At 45.6% G+C, this 22,382-nt stretch overlaps 1 protein-coding gene across 1 annotated transcript in view; it reads right to left on the reverse strand.

Annotated features, from left to right (window-relative positions):
* NR2E1 (nuclear receptor subfamily 2 group E member 1) overlaps window positions 1-22,382 on the reverse strand; it is a 102,764-nt gene that overhangs the window by 14,539 nt on the left and 65,843 nt on the right. The window contains exons 3-5 of the mRNA XM_075338366.1: window positions 12,744-12,831; window positions 12,078-12,313; window positions 584-730 (exon numbers count right to left, since the gene is read on the reverse strand). Of these exons, the coding sequence (XP_075194481.1) occupies window positions 584-730; window positions 12,078-12,313; window positions 12,744-12,831 (471 nt within the window). The remainder of the gene's footprint in view (window positions 1-583; window positions 731-12,077; window positions 12,314-12,743; window positions 12,832-22,382) is intronic.

The raw sequence follows: 22,382 nt of genomic DNA on the forward strand, positions 1-22,382 counted from the left end.
AATGAATTTGATAATGCACTAATGGAAGTTAGTTTAGTTCTCCAAACTGATGCTGGGTGGTCTGCTGTCTATTAAACCAAAACTACACTTCTTGTTAGCAACATAAATGTATTTTTTTCCACTTAGAATAAGGACCTTTGCCTGAAACGCGTCCATCATTCTAGCACCATGGATTAAATAAAAATGAACTTTTTATGAATTTACGGATGCTGTAGCTGGATACCTTCTCCGTATTCCTAAAGTAGTATTACAGTATTTGTCACGACTTACAAACTTATTACAGGTCAATGGGGAAACCGAGCATTTTTCTGGGAGATCTTCAAGAAAAATGCTCATGTTTCCCACTGACTTGTTCATTATTCGTGACGAATATTGGAATAGTACTAGGTATTCGGTACCTATAACCAGAACATTTAACTATTCGCCCATCACTAATGATAAACTATCTTAGGCTACGTACACTATCTTTATATTGGGATTCCACATCCAAACAAGCTTCCTTCATCTAATTCTAGGTTAAAAAGTAGCTTAATCCAAAATAAAGTAAAAAAAAAAGAGAATACAAACAAAGGAGAAGTGTTACCTGGTCTTGTAGAGACAATGTGGAGAATGCGGGCACACTCTTTGCCCATTTAATGCTCATAAAGAGAAGCCGTGCTGCAGATTCACATACTGACTCTGTCGCCACTTCATAGAGGTACAGGGGAGCGCCGTTCACTTCATGAGGATACTAGAAAAAGTTACAGTCTTTTTAGTTTAGTTTTAGGTAACTTATTGTACTTGATTACATTGAACATATTCGTTACTGTATAAAATGGTATATAGCTGAATGAGATGTCATTTATTATTCAATTGAATATTGCTTACTCTATATTATTATTATCTTTCTCTGAAACGTTTTCTTCGGTTGGTGCCACCGCCCTCTATAATAGTGACCATGCTGAATGTAGAATAACCCATGCAGATTCATTGTGGTCTCGTCTGTGGTTGTGAGGCCACCACTGATTATATTCATCAGTAGGTTTGAAGGACTCGTTTATGAATACTTACAATGAGGAACTCTAGTTTTAATCAAAGTTTCCCTTTAAAGTTACATCACATAAATTAGTACTCTCAGAGGGACTGCAAACCATAAACTTCAATAAAAGTGATTGTGAATGTGTGACGGAACTCATCATGCTGAGGATCATTGAGGTCAATAAGGCTGGATATCTATTGAACAAACTTTAAGGCTTCACATTTTAAAGGGGCTGTCCGCTGAAAAAAAAAAAGCCCACTCCTTAATCACTGGAATGACCCACAATAAGATAGAAACAAGCCATACTTACCTTACCTACCATAGTGGTGTTATTCCTGCAATGTCAGCGCTGCTTTCCCGAGCAGGTCAGATGACACTGTTGTGTCATGTGATTGCTGCAGCCAATAACAGCATCTCAGATCAGCCACAGCCCTTCAATATTCTGTCAGAGAGGCCATCATCCCATTTAATAGAATAGTATAGGCTGCAGCACTGGCGGACACAGACAGAAAAGGGCCCCTGTGCAAGAATAGTATATGGGCCCTTTTACAGTCCAATAGCTCATCATAATGCAGAATTTCCAATGTGTTGGAGGTGGTGTTGGGCCCCCTTACCTCTTTGGCCTCAGTGTAGCTGCATAGGTTGTACCAATAATGAACTTTAACCTTCCTGGCAGTGTTTGGGTTTCAGTCTTGGGGGGGGTACCAGCATGTGTTCAGTCACCGTCTGCGTATGGAAAGCGGCAGCTGTAACCACCCCGCGCACTGACTTACAGCCGCTCACCATTAGAGGAAGGTGTCAGTCAATACGGAGAGCATGGTTACAGCCGCTATTCTTCATACAGATATAAACAAGAAGACAGAGTATATGTGCAAAAAACTAGACAAATTTTATTAATATGAAGAAACCACAATAGACAATTAAAAACATGATAAGACATCACCAAAATGAATCATCTGGGGGGATGTGGATATTGTTACACAAACAGAGTCATACAGAGTGGTGACTGAAACCCTGCTGGTGTTGGCTCTATGACTGTAACCCCAAGACTGCCGACAGGATTAAAGTTCATTTCCTTCTGTGCAGGTGCAGAATTCAAATGCTATTAACGTGCAGATTAATACCCCATCTGCAGGTTAATAGCATATTTACACGTGACATGTTCCCTTTAACAGTCCAAGAATTAAAACATTAACAGAATTGCTGTCTTTTTGTACATCCTACTTTACAAACAGCAGAATATAAAGCGTTAAAAAAGTCCTATATGTCCATCAGACTCCCCTGCTAAACTCCTTCTGGCTCCAATGCCAATGCTCCGGTGCCCCTGCTGGTCATTTTCAATTTGCAGCTATAAAATAAGGTGCAGCCACAAGATCACTGCAGCCAAATGCCAAGACTGTCAAAGACTTTCAGAGAATTAGTGTTGTATTATTTCTATGCTAATTTGTATTACATTTCCAGAAAACTCCTGTAGGGTTTGTTCACATAGTCCGTTTTTGCTGTGGATTTTTCTGTATCAAAAAAACAGAGAATTCTGTGCACAATATGCTCATTTTATGTGTTTTTTTTCAAGTGTTTTTGCAGCATTTTTCACTTACATTTTTGTTCCCCTTCATTTGAATAGGAAAGAAATGCTGAAATAATTGATATGCAACAGGTTTAGAAAAAAATCTTGCTGGCGTCTGTGTCTGGCTGGTATACTGGAATAATTTTGAGAACTATAGTAGACTGCACTATTCCATACAATAGTATATAAAGTCCTGTTCACACTGTGTTTCTGCAGTGCTTTTGGGGATTCTGCCTGAATCTCCCTAAGGCCTCCTTCACACGTCCGTGTCTCCGGTACGTGTTTGGTCCGTTTCCTCACGTACCGGAGACATGGGCACACGTAGACCCATTAAAATCAATGGGTCTGCGCACACGTGCGTGTTTTGCTATGGACTATGTGTATGTGTGGAGCATACGTGTACCCGTGTGTGTGCCCGTGTGTGCCCACACGCAGACATGTCCGGTTTTCTCCGGCATCACAGGAGTCACACGGCCAGCACACGGACCACGCAGAGGTGATCCATGGGACACGCACCGGAGAAAACACACGTGTTTGTACAAAAAAAAATAAATCTATACTCACCTTCTCCAGCCCTGCAGTCTCTACCGCTGCTGTCACTTGCTACCGACCCCCGCTCATTATGATCATTGCATATTCACTCCACTGCGGGCGGAAGCAGCAGCAGCGGGGAGTCTGCAGGACCGGAGACCGAAGATCAGCACCACGGACAGCAACGCCAGGGACAGGTGAGCAGAAAGTTCCCGTTCTCTGTGTGTTATTACGCATAACACACGGAGAACACACATGTGCCATTAAAACAGCACACGGAGGATAATACGCACCTTTGACACCTCCGTGAAAAACGTGCGTGATTTTCACGGACGTGTGAAAGAGGCCTAAAACAGCATTTAGACAAATTCCCTACAGGGCCAGAGACTGCAATGGCACAACTAGAGTTCAAATTAATTCCGTTTATGTTTTTTTCTTATATTGACCTTTGTTTTGTTTTCTTAAAGGGAACCTGTCAGGTAAAAAAAAACACTATTACCCTGCAGATATGGTGTTAATTGTGCGTTACTGGGGTTCTGACACCATGCGGTTGCTACATCGAGAGCAGGAGGTAATTACCTTTATTCCTTATCATGGGCTTACTGTTGCAGTCATAGGGGTGGCGCCAGTGTGGATTCAGTCACCGCCCTGCACATAATGAACGGCAGCTGTAACCACATCCTGGTACTGACTGACATCCGACTCTAATGATGAGCTGGCTATCAGTCAGTGTCGTGGGTGTGGTTACCTGATTGCCAGGTCCTGCTTTAATTGTAGTGATCCCAGAGCAGTCATCATGATGAAGAGAGGACATAGCACACAGCACTGCAGTCAACAGGAATGTGGTGTCAGGTAGCCCCTTCTGCTATCTCTCAGCTAATGACCCAATAATGCCAGCAGAGAGAAAAGGATGCGCCGGCCCAGGACTACAGGGGATGTACAGCATTATACAGTACAAGTAATGCTGCACATCCTCTGTGCACCTCATAGAGTGGCTGCAAGAGCAGAGCAAATGCCCTATTTTCTCCCTTTTAGCTATACTAATATATGCTAATTTTCTATATTTCTTTATTTTTAACTAACTAAAAGGAGTGATTCAATTTTTTATGTTTTCCAAAAAATGTTAAAGATATTTTTTATTTTTCTTTATTTTACCAATAGGGAACTGACTTGAACCTGCAATCTAAACTATAGCTTGTAATATACTATGTAATATACTGCACAGGATTACTAAAGTGGCAGCAGCGGAGCCTTCAGCAGGACTCTGATTGCCATTGGCAATCCATCAGCATCTTGAGAGGGCCAGTGGGCATCTCAAAGGACAGTTAAATTATGTTTTCAGAGATTTACATGGGCGTTTAAACAGTTAAACAGCAATAATGGATCTAGCTTCAGTTGCTGTTAGGGTTCGCTCACATGAGCAAATAATACGGCAGAGTGCTATCTAATATTTTATCGGATAGCACTCCCTCCAATGTTATACTGTGGGGCAGTGGAGATCTACAATTTTTTTGTTATGCTGATTCGGCATGAGAAAACAATCGCAGTATGTCTTGACAGCGTCCACCCAATCAAGTCTATAAGGGGTACTTTACACGCTGCGTCATTGCTAACGATTTATCGTCAGGGTCACGGTGTTTGTGACACATATCCGGCATCGTTAGCAGCATCGCAGCGTGTAACACGTACGAGCGACCTTAAACGATCGCAAAAGAGACAAAAATCGTTGGTTTTGGAGAGGTTGTCCAAATACCAAAAATCGTTGTCTCGTACGTAGCGATGTTGTTTGTCGTTCCTGCGGCATCACACATCGCTATGTGTGACACCGCAGGAGCGACGAAAATCTCCTTACCTGCGTCCACCGGCAATGTGGAGGTGGGCTGGATGTTACGTCCCACTCATCTCCGCCCCTCCGCTGCTATTGGCCGGCCGCGTAGTGACGCCGCAATGACGTTGCTATGACGCCGAACACACCTCCCCCTTGTGGCTACGGCAGCGATCACCACATATCGCTGGAACGACGGGGGCGTGTGCTATCACGTTCGACATCGCTAGTAATTGATAGCGATGTCGCAGCGTGTAAAGTACCCCTAAGGGTGCGTGCAAAACATTGGACTGCACTCAGACGTCATCCGAGTGCAGTCCGATATATGCCAAGACAGACAAGTGAGAAGATGGAGAAAATAAGCTCTCCATCTTCTCTGTGCTTGTGATCCAATTCTCGCATGAGAGAGAATTGGATCACAGTAAATTACACTAGAGAGTTTGAGCTGACCTCTGACACCAGCTGCATTACATACTGGTACATTATGTAACATGAAGAGTTAATGAAGACTAATAGGCAAATATCCTTTATTTCTTATTTGAGATGGAATAAAATAAATGATTGATAGGAGGAGTACATAGTCTTTATGAGTTGAAATATGCCAATTTAAAATCTAAACTTCTTTAAAGGGGGTTTCCCACAAAGTTCATTTTAAAAGAGATTTTAATCAATAGATCTTGGAAAAAGAATAATTTGCGCAATTTGATGTTTTAAAAAAATGTTCCTGTGCTGAGATAATCTTATATATGTGTCCCTGCTATGTACTGTGTAATGGCTGTGTCTGACCGTACAGGGACATGGTCTGATCATTCCACATCTCTTGTACAGGGGTGAAAGTAATAAAGTATTCAGACATTACAGCACGGGATCACAAATTATTCTTTCTTTCAGGTAAAAAAACAAACAAAAAAAAAAAAAACAGGCAGGAAAATGTTTTACCTCACAAAAAAAATAATCAGCTGTGATACTGTCCTATTTGTATATTCTCTTTTTCATCCTCACCTGTTCAGGAGCTGTGGTGTGATCAGACCATGTTCCTGTACGGCTAGACACATCCATTACACAGTACATAGACGGGACACATATACTGTATATAAGATTATCTTCACACCTTTTTTTTTGTAAACACATCCAATTGTGGAATTTATTATTATTCCAATATCTATTGATTAAAATTTACTTTAAAATTAACTGCGAAAACCTTTATAAGTATAACATTTTTTGTATGTTTTACTTTCTTTTAAGCTAATTCGCACATTGCAGTTTTTAATAATACAGTTTGAAGCAAGAGGGAACCCTGAAAAGTGGAGCCAATATATTATTCAAAGATTCTAATGGAAATGAAACTGCAGGCAAAAAGTGAATAATAAACTAAAGTGTAAATTGGGTCAAAACTAAACTGCTCTTATCACTTTAAAGGGTTATTTCCATCTCCAAGATCATATCCTAATATGTAGTATGGTAAGTGCAATAATAATAATAATAATAATAATAATAATAATATTAACCAATATCTCTGTCAGGCTACCACCAGGGGGAGCTGGAGCCCTGTAGGAAACAGAACTACACAGAGCTGAATCAGCATGGAGGTGGACACACAGTGTGTGCTGGAGCACTGCCCTGCAGAATCAGCCAGAATACAGGCGCCACGGGGCGTGCGGGGGAACGTCAGGCAGGCCTGGTCATACACAGTACGGTAAGAAAGAAGACTGGAGGAACGAGCAAAAGCGGAGTCGAGGTCAGGCCGAGGTCAGTACCAGAGGAAGCAACTGAGTGGGGAGGTAGGAGAAGGGGAAATGACTGGGGCTATTGTGGGAAGGAAGGGGGTGGGATGGAACACAGACAGAGGACAGGGGAAGGACGGATCAGGAAACACTTGCAGGGACCAGCAATCACAGGCAAAGCAGTGCTAAGCAAATAGCTGGCACTGGTTCATCAGAGATGACAGAATTTAAAGCATCCAAGCTCCTGAAGTGAGACCCAAGAGAAGGCTCTGCCCCCTAGCCATGTGAACGGGGAGGTGGAACCATGACAATCTCCAATTAGAAATATATTTCACTATGTTACTTACCTCATGTTCAGGGCATTGCAGGACCTTAGGTATCCATGGTTATGACCACGTATATAGTCACAGTTAGTTGGTTAGTTAGTTGCTAGTGATCATAACCATGGATACCTAAGGTCCTGCAATACTCAGAGCATGAGGTAAGCGACATAGTGAACTATACTACATTATTAATTGGAGGAATTTGCTAATATTATTACACTTACTACATATTGGGATAGGATCTTGGAGATTGGAAAAGCCCTTTAAAGCTTAGGCCCACATTAAAGGGAATCTGTCAGCAGCACAGAATGATTGTCAAACCAAGTATGGTGCTTGGTCCATCATGGTATGGCCAAACATCTCAGTGCATCTTCCCACCTATTTGTTTTTCGTCCATCTCTACCCTTCTCTGGCTCCATAAAGACAGAGCTGTCAATCCAAAAAGTGGTGCTGGGTGGAGATAAAGGGAAAACAAGCAGGTGTGAAGGTGCCCTTAATTATTTAGCCGAGCCAAGGGTGCACCAAGTACTTGATTTGGACAGTCATTCTGTGGTGACAGAGTCCCTTTAAGGTGGCTGCTGTCACTGACACAAAACATGGATACTGTCAGTTGGTCTGATTAAGCAAAGAAAAGGACATTAGTAAAGTCACAGTTTAGCATACAACACAAAGGAATCTCTTAAAAATTATAAATACACACAATTAAAAGCTGGGGGAATTCATCATGAAAGCAATGTTTGAATTCAGTTTGGCTTAAGGCTGCGTCGTCAATATTTTCACCAAATTTATCAGTTTCTCAAGATGCTTTTTAAATTTGATTCACCTATAGATATAACACTTCAATCTGGAACTACGGTACGTTTCATGTTTTTATGCCATCCTTCTTCTATAGCATCTTTTCTAGATGACTTTACAAAAAGTCACAATTTATAGATTTGGATTAAATCTTATTTGCATACCTCCCACACCCAGATTACACACACTTTTGAAAGGTAACCTGTCATCAGATTTGGCGACTAAACTGCGGCCACCATCAGTGAGCCCTTATATATAGAATTCTAGAATACTGTATATAAGAGCCCAGGCTACTAGAACATAAAAAACACTTTTATAATACTCACCTAGGGGACGGTCTGGTCCAATGAGCGTCACCACTCGCGGGTTCGGCAACTCCTCTCTGCTGCGATCTCTATCCTCCTCCTATCCAGCCCAGGCTGGCATTGCGGTCCTTCGCAGCCGCACTTTGATCTGTCCTGCTGAGGGCAGTGTAAAGTACTGTAATGCGCAGTTGTGAGGAAAGGTTAAAGACTGCCCATGCATGCGCACTACAATATTTTGATCTGCCCTGAGCAGTGCAGATCAAAGTGCGCCTGTACAGGACCTCAGTGACGGCCAGTGTGTATGACGACGTAGGACGCATCATGCACGCGGCCCTCAGAAGAAGGAGGACGGCAATCGCTGCAGAGAGGAGGCGCTGGAGCAGAGAGCAACTACGCCCATCGGACCAGACTGCCCCCTAGGTGAGTATTATAAAAGTGTTTTTTATGTTCTACACAGTGGCCTGGGCTCTTATATACAGTAATCTAGAATGCTGTATATAAGAGCTTACTGGTGGTGGTCGCAGGTTATAAGGGAAAAACCTGGTGACAGGTTCCCTTTAAAAGTAGTGAAAGACAGACGTAAAATAGCTGAATTATCTTTTTTACAAAAATGGTCTGCAACAAAATTAGAGACTTAAGGCCCCGTCACACACAGAGATAAATCTTTGGCAGATCTGTGGTTGCAGTGAAATCATGGACATATTGTTCCATTTGTACACAGCCACAAACCTGGCACTGATTGTTGACAATTTCTGCCACAGATCTGCCACAGATCTGCCACAGATCTATCTCTGTGTGTGACAGGGCCTTTAGTAAAAGCCTTGATAAATTCCCCACAGAGTAATAGAAGGAAGCATGAAAGCAGTATGATCATCATTTGGTAATAGTACATTAAAATGTCAGCAATTTATATAATAATAATAATAATAATAATAATAATACGTTTTATTTCTATAGCGCCAACTTATTTCGCAGCACTTTACAATTCAGAGGGGACATGTACAGACAATATGAGACATGACAAAATAACAAAATTCAGATACCAAGAGGATTGAGGGCCCTGCTCGTAAGCTTACAGTCTATGAGGAGATAGGGGAGGCACAAAAGGTGAATGGGGGGGAGAAAAGCTTGTCATATATGGTCCAGCCATCCACATAATAGGGGATTCTAATATAGCTGCGTGAACCGGTGACCACACAGAATTTATACAAGTACAGATACAGAGTGTGTTTAGGGTATTTGTGGACAGATATTTCTCCTTAATGGGGTTATTCAGGACTTTGCTTATTTTTCTCTATGGGTCTAAGCTAACAGGCAAGTAATTCCTCACTACCTGCCTGTTCTGACTGGTGCCAACCTCTGACGGTTTAAGGTGGTCTTGGGCCGATTCTATAGCTTTCGGTGATGTTACATCTACAGAGCAGCTTCTCTTCTTCCTCTCTGCTCTGTTGTTGGGGCGTCAGTGCTGATGTCAGACTAATTGACAGCGAGGTCCCTGCTGCCTAACTGCGGGGAGCCAGCTGTCAGTTAGAATGTCACCGGCAGTGAAGCCCTATATACAGAGCAGACCGGAAAAGGAAGAGCTGTTCTGTTAACGTGAGTTCAAATGAAACAACAGAAAAACTGGAAGGAGCAGCTCATGAATGCTCTGAGCTGGCAAGATCAGTGACGGGCAGAATTGGCAGATAGTTAGCAACGTAATAAAATAATTAAAAGAAATAGCTGCTGTACAAAAGAAAGACACTGCAAGATTATATTATGTAAAGCAAATGGAAAAATAACAACTTAACGTGAATCTATCACCAGATTTTTGCTTTCTAATCTGAGATTAGCTTGATGTAGTGACTGAGACCCCGATTCCAATAATGCGTCACTTACTGGGCTGCATAATGCAGTTTTGATAAAATCACTGTTTTATCAGCAGGAAATGATCACTGTTGCCAGTCCAACCATGCCCCTACCACTGATTGGCAACTTTCCTCTTATGCATAGTGTACTCAGAAAGGTGCCTTTCAGTGGTATGGGTAGGGTTACACAGAACTCAGTATTGAGAGAACTGGTGGATTTGCAGCAGAGAAAACACATAGATACCTCTGCTCTCAGATGGGGTGGAACAACCTAGTGACATATTTCCTTGAAAGTAAATCTGTCACCATGTTTTTGCTACCTCTTTTGAGAGCAGCATAATATAGAGACAGAGACCCTGATTCCAGCGATTTGTCACTTACTGAGCTGTTTGCTGTAATTTTGATAAAATCATCATTTTCTCTGCTGCATATATAGCAGTTATACAGAGCTCATGAATATGCTGGACTACCTGGCCTCTAATGATAATCTACTGATAACTAAACAGTAGTTTTATCAAAACTATAATAAACAGCCCAGTACGTGACACAGCTGCAATTAGGATTAATGATGGGTGGACCCACAGATACCCGAGATCGGAGAGTCCAAACAGGTTTACACTGATTGACCTCACTCAGTTCAATGAGGTGACCAGAGGTCAGGTTACCTGCGATCACAGGGGGAGGACCGTAGGTACCGCCTGCTGTGACTGCAAATAACCTGAGTGATATCACTGCTCATCACTGTGAATCATTCTCTGCCTGAAGCTCACAGCGGGTGGTTATATGCTATGCCCGCACGCTGTCAATTAATGTAGCAGAGCTGGAATCGTCATCTGACCTCATGTGGATTATGACAAACTGGGTGTTTTGGGGTTTAACAAAGGGGTGAAAGAGGGTGTTTTTTGTATTTTATTTCAAATAAATGATTTTTTCAGTGTTTTTTGGTGTTTGTGTTTATTTATTTTCACTTACAGATTAGTAATGGGGGGTCTTATAGACGCTTCCCATTACTAATCTAGGCCTTATTGGCAGCTGTAAACTGTTATTAATCCCTTATTACACCGATTGCCAACGAACCAGGGCAATCATGATCAGGCGAGTAACCATGGGTCTCCCAGCTTGAGAATACCAGCTACCAGCTGTTGGCTTTATCATGGTTGGGTATCAAAATTGGGGGGGACCGCAAGGGGTTATTCTTATTTTCCTACACAGCCAAGATAACACGCATGGCTGAGTGCTTTATTATGGCTTGGTATCATAATATGATGGGAAGCTACGCCAATTTATTTATTTATTTACTTTTACACCAGTCTAGACGCAGACATCATGTGTGATTGAAAGCAGTCAGACACGCTGTCACACAGACTGAGGGCACTGTCTGACTGCAGAGATTTGGTGACTGCCAGTGAGCGGGAGAAGCAGTGCATATGCATGAAGATAATGAGTGGCCCCAGAAGTAGAGAGAGCAGCCTGGAAGCAGTGTACAGCCACGCGGAGACAAGTAATTATGAAGCACTTGCTTTATTCTTATTTTCTTTGATTTTTTTTTTCCCATTACCTGGGCTCAGGGTCGGAGCTTGGGTTCTTTTGAACCCGTGCGGATTCGGACTTTTACAGTCCGGGTTTGCCCATCACTAATCAGGATCTCTGCCCCTACGGAGGAGACTTGCAGCCCTGCAGGTCGGAACCTGCTGCGTCCAGAACGCAGCGGGTCCTGATCATGGGCACATACCCTAAATCTCCCCCCTTATTCCTGGGGCCTCTTCTGAGTCATAGGGCTGGTGCAACATCATTGTTGTGGTGCGGCACATGCATGTTTTTGGAAGAGATTATCAAAAGTGTTTGGGATGCTGTGAGACTGGACCTAGTTAGCAGGGCTATAGTCCACCTAATTTTTTTGCTCGACTCTAGATATATCTGAATTACAGATATAGTACTGCTTACGATAGAAAGTGTCCATTTTTTTGTTAAATATTGGACAAACCATTTTAAAATATAGAATAAAAATATTTAGTGATACCAGAAACTTTTTCGAGAAAAAATAACCAACAATTTACACTACAGCGAAATGTATGAATGTTTGGAAACCCTGAATACATAGAATCTGCTAATGATCAATGACAGAAAGCGTATGAAGCTTACCTTTGGGGTTGGTTGCGCTAGTCCAATTAAGGTCTGTCTCTCAGGGGTGGTTGAAACAGCCGCTAACTCTAGGTTGTGAGGCTCCAGTTGACTGACAGTGGTGAAAAAGGTAGGTGTTGGCAAAGCTGCTGAAGGAAAGTGAGGAGTGGTTCCATTGACATCTTTATGTCCTCTGAAATACAGAGCCACTTGCTTTCGTATGGTGGATGTTCTTGGTCCTCTTTCATGTTGAACAGCTGAAATCAATCCAGTAATCATCTTAGTACTAATCAAACTCATTTGGTAAATTGATGCAAAGAGCAGGCTCTTAGATACTTCAGTTCATTAAAAGGTTAAAATCATGAAAATCTTCCCTCATACTGTGTCCTTGAGAGAACATTTCTTCCTTATGATTTCCTTTTTTCTAAATAACGGCATTAATCTATATTTTACCAGAGCTATGTCAATCATTTTAATGTAGGCTTCTGTTCTTAAGCATAATGCTTTTGATTTTGCTTATGTAAAAAGATACCAGTGACTGTCTCGCTGATTGCTACGAAAATCTTATAATTGGATTTTTTTTTTCTTTTTGTAATATGAGCGACAATAGATGATTGTATATTTAGGCCAGAAATGATCACGTTTCCTATTAATGGGAACCAAACATTTAGTGAGTATTTTAATTACCATCTTTATTCATGTTGACTTCCAAACACTTCTTGAGTCGGCATGCTCGACATTGATTTCTATGTGTCTTGTCAACTGGACACCCACCCTGTAGAGGAAAAAAAGGATTATGTTGTGTATTGTGAAAGGCTGCAACTTTCCACCAATGTCATTTAATTGTTACAAATGCAGATGACAATTCTTCAGCTACTGTATGATCTGTTTAAGGTTTTTTTTCCAGTAAATCTTGGAGAGACATCTAGTAAAAAATATATAATTATTAGAAAAGAAAATATCCTATTGTTCTGGACATAGTCAATGATATTTTTGTTAACAGGACATAACATTCTTATAAAATCTTGTGAAAAACCCAATAAATGTTTTACAAAGTAACTCAATTTGTATTTATTATCTACTGCTGTAAAAGCAATAACTCTGCTTTCATTAAAATTTGCCTAGTCTGAAAGAGTAAAGGTCTCCTGACATATTTATTTTAGAGATGAGTGACTTGATAACATAAGTATCGAATTTCTGTTGAAATTTTGGAAATTCGCTAGAACCAGCAAATTCAATAAATTGCAGCTTTCTTCACATGAAATGCCAAAAATTTCCTCCACCAGTTTATATATTGCAGAACATAGTATCAGTGTTGCGGGTGAGGGACAGATCACAACCGGGGGGCTGCTCAAGTGACGCTCGGGTCCGGGATCGTGCTTGGGGCTCGAGTGGCAGCCGGATCCGGGGCTGGAGCAGCCGTCCGTCGCCAACAAGTGAAAAGGAGTTATTTACAATGGAAATTGTCTGTGACGCCACCCGTGGGTTGCGGTGATGGATGGTGACACCGCTGCTGCCTAGATATGGGGGTGCCCGGGGCTGATGAAGCAGGGCAGCAAGGTGGGATCCCCTCCACGGGTAGGGGAGGTGTAGTCCCGGGGCCCAGGGTATTGTGAGAGATTGCAGGGAACAGTAAACTCACAGTTCGGTTGTCCTGCTGCTGGATGAGGCTGTACTGATGTGTGGAGTCAATAGTTGTTGTGGTGCTGGATAAGGCTGTACTGATGTGTGAAGTCAATAAACACAGAGTCCTTTTGTAAACCAAAGCCGAATGCTGGGAGCCTTTTGGAGGGGTGTGCTCAGGTCCCACACCCAGATATACAGCCAGGGGCCCTTTCTTCCACACTCTCTGTCTGTCTCTTTCTTGCCTGGACTAGTCCGCTTGAACGGCCTCCAGATTGGGTCCCCTCTCTCTCGGCACCGGCGGGCTACAACCCTGCCCTGGTTGGCCTCAGGTTCCCCACAACCAGATCTCCATCGCCTGTGGCCCTTACTGCCACCTAGTCCGGTAGTCAAGGGCTCCAACCCCGACTACCACCTTCTCCAGGGAGCTCCAACTCTCTCTTGTCAGCTCTCCACTGACTACAGCACAAACTGAAAAACTTAACTCCTCTCTGCACTTTCTAAGCTCCTCTCGCTCCCTCCCATTTTCCTGGGAAGGGGGTGAGTAGGGCCTGATTGGCTGGTGTATATCTGTGTGGGGACTGTGTTGGTGCCAAGGAGGATTAACTCTTTTTGTGACTACCTGGTTTTGCCAGGGCGTCACATTCCCCTTGGTTGAATACAGACCGTCCGCGGGCTGCCCGGTCACCGACATTTATTTTTCTGCTTCTGCAATTGAAAAAGATAACAAACAAACATTTCAAAACATTTTTAACGTTACGAAACTGTCCTGTCACCCTCTACCTGTGGTACAGATGGCCTCCTCCAGAACATGAAGACGTTCAACAAGGGTGTAGTCCTTAAACAGTCATTCTTTAAACTTTCAACTTGCGGGTAGCCATCCATGTTCCGCTACCGCTGCTGCGGCCGCTCCCAGTACGGGGCACAGGTTCCGTGCTCCGCCTCCTGCTCAGGAGCCAGGCCCACTCGGATGCCCTCGGCGCCAGCTACGACCGGCCTCTCATACTGCCGTGGGCCCCAACGCTCGGTGGCCTGCTCCTGCTCTCGGCAGGTGCACTCCCACTGTTCCACAGCCGGGACGGGGTATTTGGGAGCGTCCGGCACTGCGGGCCAGACAGACTTCCGATCGGGTTACGCCCCCGGTGCGGCCGGGCGGACTGCCGGAGTCGTCGTCATCTCTGTTGTGGCTGGGCGGACTGCCGGAGCTGACGTCATCACCGTTGCTGCAGGGTGGACTGCCAGAGCCAACGTCATCACTGCTGTGGCCGGACTCGGGGCCGGGAGTGATGTCATCTGGGTTGCAGCCTGGCTCGGGGCCGGAAGAGATGTCATCGGGGTTGTTGTGACATCTTGCTGCTGATGTCCAGAAACGGGTTTCTGCAGAGTCCTGGCGTCCCTGCACTTTACAGTTCTGGTTACATGCCACTCCGTCCTCTCCTCCCCCTTGGTTTTTCAATCGCAGGCTCGCGGGACCCACTGTCCTTTGTGCTTCCGGTTTTGAGAGTCACCGGCTTCTGCCCGCGTCCCCAGCGGGTGGGGCTTCAACTTTGCGCCTTTTTAGGGGAAGAAGAAGATGGTGCCGTTGTTTTGGCGCCAAAGATGGCAGGTAAGATGGCGGCAGGTGAAAATTTTAAAACAGTTCACGGTTCAAAAGAAGGCGCACGTCATCCAGGTCACGGATGGGGTAAGAATCCTGTTTGTGATGCCAAATTATCGTGGGCGGGGGACAGATCACAACCGGGGGGCTGCTCGAGTGACGCTTGGGTCCGGGATCGTGCCTGGGGCTCGAGTGGCAGCCGGATCCGGGGCTCGAGCAGCCGTCCTTCGCCCACGAGTGAAAAGGGGTTATTTACAAGGGAAATTGTCTGTGACGCCACCCGTGAGTTGCGGTGATGGATGGTGACACCGCCACTGTCTAGATATGGGGGTGCCCGGGGCTGATGAAGCAGGGCAGCAAGGTGGGATCCCCTCCACGGGTAGGGGAGGAGTAGTCCCAGAGCCCAGGGTATTGTGAGGGATTGCAGAGAACAGTAAACTCACAGTTCGGTTGTCCTGGTGCATGATGAGGCTGTACTGTTATGTGGAGTCAATAGTTGTTGTGGTGCTGGATGAGGCTGTACTGATGTGTGGAGTCAATAAACACAGAGTCCTTTTGTAAACCAAAACCGAATGCCGGGAGCCTTTTGGAGGGGTGTGCTCGGGTCCCACACCCAGATATACAGCCAGGGGCCCTTTCTTCCACACTCTCTGTCTGTCTCTTTCTTGTCTGGACTAGTCCGCTTGAATGGCCTCCGGATCAGGTCCCCTCTCTCTCGGCACCGGCCGGCTACAACCCTGCCCCGGTCGGCCTCAGGTTCCCCGCGACCGGATCGCCGTCGCCTGTGGCCCTTACTGCCACCTAGTCTGGTAGTCAAGGGCTCCAACCCCGACTACCACCTTCTTCAGGGAGCTCCAACTCTCTCCTGTCAGCTCTCCACTGACTACAGCACAAACTGAAAAACTTAACTCCTCTCTGCACTTTCTAAGCTCCTCTCGCTCCCTCCCATTTGCCTGGGGAGGGGGTGAGTAGGGCCTGATTGGCTGGTGTATATCTGTGTGGGGACTATGTTGGTGCTAAGGAGGATTAACTCTTTTTGTGACTACCTGGTTTTGCCAGGGCGTCATATCAGCAAGGGCCCACTTAACAATGGATGCAGCCATGGAGGCTTCCCTATATTGCTTAACAGCTATCACATCACATGGTATAGCACGGACAATTAGGAAGGACAATCATAGCATGTATAAAAAGCTGAGGCAGAGAATGCAGCTGCTATTTTGGTATGAATCTGGATAGTGCAAGGACATTACAGTTCAGTAAAAAAGATAGGGAGAAAAAGCCATAAAACAGGAGACAAATTCTATAAATAGTATGTATCCGTTTGCACAAACTTCTCCGACTGTCATGGCGGCACTGCGTTGTTCAGATTGCAGATTCTGACACTCTGCCTGATGGTTTCTTTGGTGTCTGGGATCAACACAGGCAGACTCAGGCATCGATCTGATGTGTGCTGATTCATGGGCAGGCTAGCAAGAGTTAATCTCTGCTAGTCTGCTTGCTCCTTTGATTACATGTCACAAGGAGGCCTATCACATCTGCTTCCCTCCTATTTATGCCAGCTATAGTTTGTCTATGTTGATCTGTGAGGTGTGGAGTCCCAGAATCACTGGTGAAAGTTGTGCTTATTGCTTGGTGCGGTTCTGGAGTTTACCCCTGTTGTTTTGTAGCTTTCTTCCTGCTCCTGTTTTTCCTCCTGAATCTCTTTTTGCCTTAACCTTTATCTGTGCGTGCTATGTGATACAGTTTTGGTTTTCCCATGTCTGTCTTCATCTGTGGGTTTTATCTCATCCCTGTCCCGTCCCTCCCAGAAGGAGGGGGAACTACAGTGCCTTGCAAAATTATTCCGCCTCGTTGAATTTTTCAACCTTTTCCCACATTTCAGGCTTCAAACATAAAGATAAAAATTTTAAATTTTATGGTGAAGAATCAACAACAAGTGGGACACAATTGTGAAGTTGAATACAATTTATTGCTTATTTTAAACTTTTATAAAAAATAAAAAACTGAAAAGTGGGGCGCGCAATATTATTCAGCCCCTTTAAGTTAATACTTTGTAGCGCCACCTTTTGCTGTGATTACAGCTGCAAGTCGCTTTGGGTATGTGTCTATCAGTTTTGCACATCGAGAGACTGAAATTCTTGTCTATTCTTCCTTTGCAAACAGCTCAAGCGGAGTGAGGTTGGATGGAGAGCGTTTGTGAACAGCAGTTTTCAGCTCTTTCCACAGATTCTCAATTGGATTCAGGTGTGGACTTTGTCTTGGCCATGCTAACATCTGGATATGTTTATTTGTGAACCATTCCATTGTAGGTTTTGCTTTATGTTTTGGATCATTGTCCTGTTGGAAGACAAATATCCATCCCAGTCTCAGGTCTTTTGCAGACTCCAAAAGGTTTTCTTCAAGAATGGTCCTATATTTGGCTCATCCATCTTCCCATCAATTTTAACCATCTTCCCTGTCCCTGCTGAAGAAAGCAGGCTCAAACCATGATGCTGCCACCACCATATTTGACAGTGGGGATGGTGTGTTCAGGGTGATGAGCTGTGTTGCTTTTATGCCAAACATATCGTTTGGCATTGTGCCCAAAAAGTTCGATTTTGGTTTCACCTGACCAGAGCACCTTCTTCCACATGTTTGGTGTGTCTCCCACATGGTTTGTGGCAAACTTCAAATGACACTTTTTATGGATATCTTTGAGAAATGGCTTTCTTCTTGCACTCTGCCATAAAGGCCAGATTTGTGCAGTGTACGACTGATTGTTGTCCTATGGACAGACTCTCCCACCTCAGCTGTAGATCTCTGCAGTTCATCCAGAGTGATCATGGGCCTCTTGGCTGCATCTCTGATCAGTCTTCTCCTTGTTTGAGATGAAAGCAGGGAGCAGATGGACTGTGACAAGCGGTGAAACACCGCCCACAGCTCAGTGAGTCTGGAAGAATTCAGCCGGCTTCACGAATGTGACGTGTGCGGCACTTGACGGTGACGTCACTGGAGCGGGAACAGCGGCCTGCAATTGCTCCTCTGACAGGCACTATTGCCAACACAAGGTATTAGAGAGAAACATTGTTTCTCAATATAATATCGAACTAGACAATAAAAAATATGGGTGAACCACCCTTTTAAAGGATTCCACCAGGGCCACAGAGCCGGGCACCGCCACCACTGACATCTCTGGACTAGTCCGGCCCAGTTTCGAGTACCCCGACCCTGGGGCGGGCGTGTCATTTAAAATAAGAAATAAATATCGTTCAACTTCACAATTGTGTCCCACTTGTTGTTGATTATAACATTAAAATCAACATAACATTAAAATTTTTAGCTTTATGTTTGAAGCCTGAAATGTGGGAAAAGGTTGAAAAATTCAAGGGGTCCGAATACTTTCGTAAGGCACTGTAGATCAGGACTAGTCAGGAGCAAGTCCAGAAAGGAGACTCAGGCCTCTCCACCATCAGGAGTATCCTTGAGATTAGGGATAGCATAGGGCTTCCTAGCTTGAGGGGCAGCTTAGGAGCCCAAGTAACCCACTATTCCATAGTGATCGTGACAGTATGACCGAACAACAGTGAAAAATGGTTGCCATCCATTTACCCATAGCCATATATTTTGATATTACTGTGACATTACTAAGACTGTACTTGAATTATGGGGGCTTGGAAACAGTCCTAAGAAACCTCAGAGTATCTTTTAATGTCAATTAAAGTACTAGTGATTCACAGCAAATCAATTCTCTGCTAATCAGATTTTTGGGGAAATGTAGAAAACCTCTTGAATTTGAATTTTAAAAGATTCATTCATCTCTAATTTCATTTAGTCAATGCTTGCATTCTTCTGGAGCCTCGTTTATTCAAACTCTACATTGAGGTGTTCCTCTGTTAGTGTATGTGAACATGCTGTTTTTTCTGGCTGGATAAATCCAAAATCCACCTTAAAATAAACACTTAAAAACTGCTAAAAGGAACGTGTTCACTCACTGCATCTTTTATGGCGTTTTTGGTGCATTTTTGAGGTCACAAGGATGCACCTAAATGCATGCATTTCATTCTCCCAGCAAAGTCTATGAGATTATTATTTTGATGTCTACACAGTGTTTCTTTTTTGACTGCATTTTTGAAGATGTAGCCAAGATGCAGCATGTCAATTTTTTTGCGTTTTTGACCCCTTCCAGTCAATAGATTTGACTTAAAAACCGCATTCAGCAAAATGTGGTAAAATGCTTCAAAAACACATGCGTTTTTGACTCGGGTGCATTTTTTGGGGCCAAAACCGCTTTATCTTTGTGGTTATGAAAAGATGCAGTGTGTGAGCATAGCCATGCTCTGCAATGTCAAAATGACTTGCTGTTCATATGTTCAGTGGTTTTGAGTTTCTTTTAACCTCTCCAGGATTCAAAAGCCACAAAGTGGTTAAGAGAAGTGACCTGACCATAATGTCGTGGGCGGGGAGGAGGCCGCCGCTGCGCTCTCGCCAGCGCTCGGGTCCGGCGCTGCTGCTCCGTCGCTCGAGTGGTGCGCCGGATCCGGGGACTCGAGCGGCGCTCCTCGCCCGTGAGTGAAAGGGGATGGTTTTTGGGGTTTGGAAAGTCGGTCCGTGACGCCACCCACGGTTTGTGGTGAGGTTGGGACACCACCGCTGCTCTGGACGGGGATCCCGGGAGCGATGACAGGGAGCAGCCGAGATGTTTCTCTCCCCTCCGTGGGTAGGGGGTTTTGGTGGTCCCGGGGCCCGGTGAGGGTGACTGGGAAGTGGATGGCAGGGTTTGGTGAGGTGCAGGGTCGCGGGGGCAGCGCGGTGCCAGGCGGCACGGTGGTACTCACTCAGCCAATAACGTATACGGAGTCTCTGGTAAAACAAACGGCTGGATGGACGGGTCCTGCAGCCGGCTGCAGTGGTCACTCCCGGTAGGTTGGCGGTGACTGCCTTTCCCTGCACCTGTAGTGTGTTTTCGGCTCCGATGGCTTCCCACCGGTAACTCGCTCCCCAGCGTGGATAGATGCCGAGGGAGCCCCTTTTGCCCGCAGGCTCTGGCCCTGAGAATTGTAGCCTTGGCGGTGACTGTATTTCCCTTCACGGTTGAGCGGTTGCCTTCAATCGGGTCTTTGCTGCTGGGAAACCCCGGAGGTTCCCGTCGCTAACGGATTTGACCGGTTTTACGGCGACTCCAAGCCTGGTCGGGGTCCGTAGGCCCTGCCGGATGGTGCTGGCTTCTCTTCGCTCCCCGGTTCGGTACCGGCGGGCCACCGCCCGTGCCCGGTCCTACGGTTCCGCGTCGATCAGCCTCTCCTGCAGATGGTCACCACCGTCTGCCAACCTTGCTGTATGTGCCCGGGCCACGTACCCGGACACGGTCAGACTCCTCCACTACCACTTGCTCCACTCCTCTCCAAACTACACTCTCCCTAACTGAACTGCCTTCCTTTCCCGCCTCCAGGACTGTGTACTCCTCAGTGGGTGGGGCCAACCAACTGGCTCCACCCCACCGGGTGTGGACATCAGCCCTTGGAGGGAGGCAACAAGGATTTGTGTGTGACTGATGTGCCTAACCGGGGTGTGGGGTGTGTTGTTGCAGTACCTGTGACGTCTTGGCTTGTCCAGGGCGCCACAATAACATCACAAAAGATGGCATTGAAGATGCCAAAGAAGATGCTTCAAGACAATGACCAACAATGTTTTCCTGAAACCCCTTCCTCTTGCCAAACTAGGTACGCCGTCATCTAAAAGACAGTGTGTACATATACCCTTATTCCTAGTAGAAATGTAATAATAAATGGGCAGCTGAGCAATAACAATTAGGGGTACTTTGCACGCTGCGACAGTAGTGCGATAGTGCCCGCCCCCATCGAACATTATCGCTACGGCAGCTTCACACGCACTTACCTGCCCTGCGACGTTGCTCTGGCCGGCAACCCGCCTCCTTCCTAAGGGGGCGGGTCGTGCGGCGTCACAGCGACGTCACACGGTAGGCGGCCAATAGAGGCAGAGGGGCGGAGATTGTCGGGACATAAACATCCCGCCCACCTCCTTCCTTCCGCATTGGCGGTGGAGGCAAGTAAGGAGATGTTCCTCGCGCAATGTGTGCTGCCGCAGGAACGAGGAACAACATCGTATCTCCTATTGGTGCGACATTATGAAAATGTCCAACGCTACACAGATCACAGATTTACGACGCTTTTGCGAACGTTTATCGACGCTTCTAGGCTTTACACGTTGCGACGTCGTTTCTGGCGCCGGATGTGCGTCACTTTCGATTTGACCGATGTCGCATCCTTATATAGCCACCATTGCCAGCTCTGTAATAGGCAAGATGGATGTGTGGCGCCCTGGACAAGCCAGGAGCCACAGAGAACAACACCAACACACCCCACACTCCCGGTCAGGCGCACTAAAGGCAGACAAAAACCCTTGTTGCCTTCCTCCAGGGGATGATGTTCACACCAGGGGGGTGGGCCAGGCGGTTGGCCCCGCCGACCGAGGAGTTCGCAGTCCTGGAGGCAGGAAAAGAAGTCAGTTCAGTTTTGAGAGTGGAAAGTGGAAGGAAGGAAAGTGGTAGTGGAGCAGACTGAAGTTAGTCCGGGTGTGTGGCCCGGACGGATCAGCAAGGTTGGCAGACGGTGGTGACCGTCTGCATGAGTGGCCTATTGGAGCTAACCGCAAGGACCGTGGACGGGCGGTGGCCCGGCGGTACCGGACCGGTACGCAAAGAGAAGCCAGCACCATCCGGCAGGGGCTTACGGACCCCGGCAAGGCTAGGAGTTGCCGTGAATTTGCCAAATCCGTTAGCAAAGGGAACCTCCTGGGTTTCCCAGCAGCCAAGTCCCGACAGAAGGCAACCGTCCAACTGAGAGAGGGAAACACAGTCACCGCCAAGGCTAAAGTTCCCAGGGCTAGAGCCTGCGGGCAAAAGGGGCTCCTTCAGCAACCTTCAAGCTGGGGAGCGGGTTACTGGTGGGATCCCATTGGAACCGTTACACTACATAGGTGCAGGGAAAGGCAGTCACCATCAACCTGCCAGGAGAAACAACACCGCAGCCATCTGTGGGACCAGTCCATCCAGCCGTGTGTTTTACCGAGAAAAGTGTCCTCATCATTGGCTGAGTGAGTACCACCGT

This window comes from Anomaloglossus baeobatrachus, chromosome 3 (genome assembly GCF_048569485.1).
Source record: "Anomaloglossus baeobatrachus isolate aAnoBae1 chromosome 3, aAnoBae1.hap1, whole genome shotgun sequence".
NCBI lineage: Eukaryota > Metazoa > Chordata > Amphibia > Anura > Aromobatidae > Anomaloglossus > Anomaloglossus baeobatrachus.